Source organism: Parasteatoda tepidariorum, chromosome 5, assembly GCF_043381705.1.
Source record: "Parasteatoda tepidariorum isolate YZ-2023 chromosome 5, CAS_Ptep_4.0, whole genome shotgun sequence".
Classification (NCBI taxonomy): Eukaryota; Metazoa; Arthropoda; class Arachnida; order Araneae; family Theridiidae; genus Parasteatoda; species Parasteatoda tepidariorum.
The window spans coordinates 35,742,382-35,747,888 of record NC_092208.1 but is presented as its reverse complement, the minus strand read 5'-3'; the positions used below and the strand labels follow the sequence as shown (position 1 = coordinate 35,747,888).

The window sequence follows — 5,507 nt, the reverse complement described above, 5'->3', positions numbered from 1 at the left end:
TTGCCGACCAATATATATATATATATATATATATATATATATACATATAAATTAAGTCAATTAATGGTAGTTATAAAATTTTATGAAAAAGTAGTCAACCTGCTTTTACCCTTCTTCTTTTATGCATTCATTAAAACATATTTTTCTCTTTTAAGATAAAAAAGTTAGGAGAACTTGGTATGCTTGCTGTATATACACCTGAAAAATATGGAGGTGCTGGTTTAGATTATTTAGCCTATGCAATAGCTATGGAAGAAGTATCTAGAGGCTGTGCATCTTGTGGTGGGATCATGAGTACCAATAATGTAAGTATTCACATTTATTGTGGTTTTAAGTATTATTTTGAAAAATTGTTGAATTTGGTGTTAGTGTGCACTAAGAAGTCTTCCATGAAGGCCAGTTCGTCCCCATTCTTGATCCAGAAGTTCATTTGTTTTCTTGGTTCGGTTCAGTATTCCAAGGCTACGGAGTAGAACAATGATATTCGTAAACCTAGAATTGGGTCGGCTGTTCAACACCAGTTATAAAATAAAATAGAACCAGTTTCTCAAATTAAATATTCAATGAGCCGAAAGTACATAGTTTGGTATAGATTGTCTATATAAAAATAAGGAAAAAAATAGAAAAATATGGAGGTGCTGGTTTAGATTTTAGCTTATGCAATAGCTATGAAAGAAGTATCTAGAGGCTATGCATCTTGTGGTGTGATCCTGAGTGGCATCATTAATGTAAATGTTCACATTTATTGTGGTTTTAAATATTGTCTTGCAATATTTTTGAATTTGGTTTTAATTTGCACCAAAAAGTCATCCACAAAGTATAGTTTGTTGATTCAGATGTTCCCGTGTCTTCTGGGTTAGGTTCAGCATTCCAAGATTGCGGAGTAGAACAGAATTGGGTTGAGTGCTCCACACCAGTCATAAAATAAAATGATATTTCCAAATGAAATATTCATTGTGACAAAAATATATAGTTAAGTATAGTCTGTCTATATAAAACTTCTGGCAGCCAAGTCTAAAGCCATTTGCTGCTAAGGAAACAAGAAATAGCTTATTTGAAGGAGAGGGGAAACTACATTGAATTTTATTTCCTATTTCCGTCTTCCCTTTCGCGACGGAAAGCGCGAAAGTGCACTTACCGCTGAGGCAGCCAGTCTCTCTCGCGTGTGGGCCAGATGGTTTTTTGCTGTTAAGCCTAATTTCATGAAATTACCGAAATATCAACGCGTTGTTTAATATTGTTCTGTAGAGTATTTAACATATGCTTTATATATATTTCTATGGATACTTTATTTACTTAAGTTATTTCTTGCACAAATATATATTTTACACATTTTATTTTCATTATGTACTTATCATTTAATAACATTCAACATTACATATCTGAAAACTAAATATATGACTTAAAGTTCATCTTTCTTATGAAAAATTCTAAAACAGGGGTCTACAAGACCTTACTATTCACTAAAAACTAAACCGAAAATCGAAAGCAGCGAGAAAAAAAACCCTCCCCTGCTTACTGTAAACAAATACCACGTGCGAATTTAAAGAGCCGTCATAAGACATTCCTTTCCCCACCATTCCTTCCCCCTAAAAACCACGCGAATGTACTCTCATCTGGAGTAGAAGATCAAATCTACTTGTATCTGAAACCATATGGAGATACAACGCCATCTTGTGGAAGAAATTTAGTTTTTTAAAACGTTCCGAAACGCTGGCACAAATGAGTGACGGCCGGAAAGTGAGCGCGTTTCTTGCTGGCACTTATATGTGACAGTCGGCGCGAAAGGGTTAAGAGTGATGACCACTCAAAACGCAATCTATGGGATATTTAAGGGTGATATTTCAGCTATTTCATTTACTATAGCATTATTTGTTATAAGTATGCAAAGTTGTTCTTTATTTCTTTAAGTTTTTCCATCTATTAAAACTAGTATACTTAGTCTAATATAGATCATTCAACAGCGCAGTGATTGCGTCTTTCCTCTTAATATATTGTGCATAATATGTATGGGGAAAACACAGGGAATTTTCTTTTCCAGATTTGAGTGCTAACCCTGAAATAAGACTTATATGTTACTGTGTAGGAATCCATTAGAATTGTAATGGCAAAATTCATTTAGAAATAGCCAACTATTATCAGATGTAATCTTTTGTTTAAAATTTGTGTACTTTTATTGTGTTGTATTATATTTTTCTAATTCATTTTATTTAGTCCTTGTATCTTGGTGGTCTTCTGAAATTTGGAAATGAAGATCAAATAAAAAAATATGCTACACCCTTTACAAATGGAGACAGAGTTGGCTGCTTTGCTTTAAGTGAACCAGGTAAACATATGTTTACATGTTTGAGATCCTAAAAGGAATTTTCATTTTCCAAGCATTGATTAATGTAATCTGTGAACCTATATGAAAAGAGACTACCCTGTAGTGTATAGTGTATGTAGTGTTCTTAAAAGTGAATATTAAACTGTTTGCATCCATTTATAGCGCAGAAATAAAATTCAATTTTAAACTGAAAAAGTAAATTCTGTCTATCCTAATGTATAAGTCAATTTCTTATTTTGTTTTATAAAATAGCAAATTTTTAGTATCACGGGCGTATAAAAGATGATGGCGGGGGAAAAAATGAAAATTTCGATTTTGTTGAAACTTTTTTTAAAATTTGGGAATTTAATTCTTTTAATAGAATGAAGGAATAGTTTTTGTGAAACTCAGTAGATTAAGCAGAATCCATTGCAGAATAAAATCTGTGTAACGACGCTGCAAATTGCTAATAAATCCGTCATTTTACATTTTTAAATTTGTTGTTTTATGGTACGTTTTGAAAGGTTTTATTATGTTATATTTTTGAAATACTCTTGAATAAATTCTTATTCTTAATTTCTTTTTCCGAATGTAAGTTAAAGTATTGCTTCTAAAAAAGAACCTTTGCACGTAACGAAGATATGATGAGAGAAAATACAAAATCAATTGTTTATAACATATTCAAAATACTTTTTAACGTGCTAAACTGATACAGAATTATTTATATAAACTTCATTGTTTATAAGAAGTAGATATTTCATGATCAAAAAATCTCCAAGTTCATTACTGGTGTATAAAGTCGACCCCTTGGTTTTCATGAAATTTTGTTTTCTGAAAAATCAACTTATATGCTAGGATCTACAGTATTTCTGTTATTATTACTAATAATTTTAAATTTTCAAACCATATTAATCAGTGGTATTAAAAAATTGATATTAAACTTATAAGTTTTATAGGTAATGGTAGTGATGCAGGTGCTGCATCAACAACAGCTAGATTGGATGGAGATTCTTGGATTTTGAATGGAACTAAAGCCTGGATAACAAATGGTTATGAGGCTGAAGCAGCTCTAGTTAGTATCTTTTTTGCCATAGGCTTATCATCGGAAATTAATATTTTTTTCATTGATAATATTCAGATAATACAAGAAGAACATGACATATAAAATCATAAGTTGTAAGAAACTTCTAGGGTAGCCAGGACACATTATCAGATTAAAATTGCAAAGAAACCTATGTCTGAAAATGCGTCTTTTGTAGATATTATGAACTATTTCTTCATGTTCTTGTATCTAGATCATAATAGGAAAGTGACGACTATGACGACCATATAGGGCATGGGTTTCTATGTAATTGTAATTCTGAGGATGTACCCTGTCTTCCCTAGAAGTTTTTCTTAATATTTATGTGTCCCTTTTTATCTATACCGTTTTTAAACTTGTAAATTTTGACAAGAAATGGACTAAAAATTGCCGTTTTTTAAAAAAATTTAGCCTTAGGGCAAAACTAATTTCAGATTTAAAATTCCCTTGCCCCAACTAGGCAATACAAAATATTTGCATAAACGCAACAAAAAATTTATTTGTCCCCTCCCCTCGTGTTATTTGTATAAATAACACGGGGGGAGGGGACAGTAGTATTTTAGTATTTTTTTATTTATAAAAAAATACTAAAAGCTTATTTCTTTTTAATGACACTAATTTAATCCACATTTATATGAATTTGCTTTGTTTCAAAGTCAATTAGTAAATTTTAGTAATAAGTTTCAAACTCTACTTCTTAGTATGCTTTTATTCATACTAAAATTTATGTATGAAATTCTTATTTCGTTAAACTTGTTAATTTTTAAGAAGGTTAAAAAAAACTTTTTACGTCACATGTTTTTTTCTAGTTTAAGTGTCTTATTCATATTTCTCTCTTTTTAAAAATTTATTATTCTTAATGGCATCTGACAAAGATGGTGCAAGTTTTAATAATATGCAATAAATTGTAGCTGTCGAAATTCAATTTATATTAGCAGTATTCAGTTTACTACATTTTTGATGTAATAAAATATTGTTATGTTACATCTTTTTTTTCTATTTCTTTAATGTTTTAAAACTAATATTTTTTACTTTAAGAATCTGCTTAGCACTCTTCACATATTTTTGCATTAATACCTGACACTCAGGCTTTAGGTCACGGGAAGTTGTGACCTCCCAAACATTTGCACTATTCGGCAAATATTTTTTGGCCATTTGGTATATTTACGAAAAATCATTTTCTCTTATTTTATTTGGTAAACACAAATGAAGCTATGCAGACCGCATTTTACTTTGTTTAAATTTCTTATTCATTTGGAATAAACTAATTGTAATTCTCCGAGAATTGGGGAGTAATAAAGAGCAGAAGGAGTAGCCTTTAATGTAATTAAAATAAAATATTTAAAAAAATATATTAGGAGATAAAAAAGTTTCCTTATGATGGTAAAAGAAATTATTTAGTACTTAGCACCAATGGAAATTACATTAAATTGGTAAGATAATTTTACAAAATCTCTTTGATACTAAGCGAAAAAAAGTGAAATCTTATTCAAACTGCGAATTATCAATAAAATTTTAAAATGATCATTTTTATTTCATCTGCTTACATACTGGTTTTATTTCATTTATTGAATTATTAATTATTATGCATATTAAATGAAAAATTAGGCATAAAGTCGCGTTTTCTATATTAGTATCTATTTTATTATTTTTCACTTTTTAAATTTAGCAAATAAAAATAGATATCCTGGTTGGTGTATCGTTGCGCCTATGTCCAAAAGGTTGTGAGTTCAGTCCTCGCTGGCAGGAGACTCCCTTCTTACTAAATGGTGACTATAACTATATAGTGCACACTAACTCTGTCATGGTCAGAAAGTCCTCCAAGTTCCCGTAACAAATCAATACCACTGTTGGTACAGGATTAGAGATTGATCGTGCTCTGGTTCAGGTCGAATTTACGACCTGCGGATAGATGGCGTATGAATGCGTTTTGAATTTTAAGCCATAGATGACTTCACTGGAAAACAACAAGAAGCTAACCGTAACCCCTCTGCCTTTGAACAGGCTTGTCAGTATTTGGAAGCGTCATGAAACAACAACAAATAAGTATATTTTAAATAAGTTCAACAAACTTTTTACTTATAATAATTTTTTTTTAATTTCTAGCTACTGCAACTATAT

At 30.5% G+C, this 5,507-nt stretch overlaps 1 protein-coding gene across 1 annotated transcript in view; it reads left to right on the top strand.

Annotated features, from left to right (window-relative positions):
• Window positions 1–4,370, top strand: part of LOC107437408 (short-chain specific acyl-CoA dehydrogenase, mitochondrial-like) — a 9,652-nt gene extending 5,282 nt beyond the window's left edge. Inside the window, exons 3-5 of the mRNA XM_043055982.2 lie at window positions 156–305; window positions 2,215–2,326; window positions 3,262–4,370. Of these exons, the coding sequence (XP_042911916.1) occupies window positions 156–305; window positions 2,215–2,326; window positions 3,262–3,470 (471 nt within the window). The 3' untranslated portion in view covers window positions 3,471–4,370. The remainder of the gene's footprint in view (window positions 1–155; window positions 306–2,214; window positions 2,327–3,261) is intronic.
• The last annotated feature ends 1,137 nt before the right edge of the window (window positions 4,371–5,507 follow it).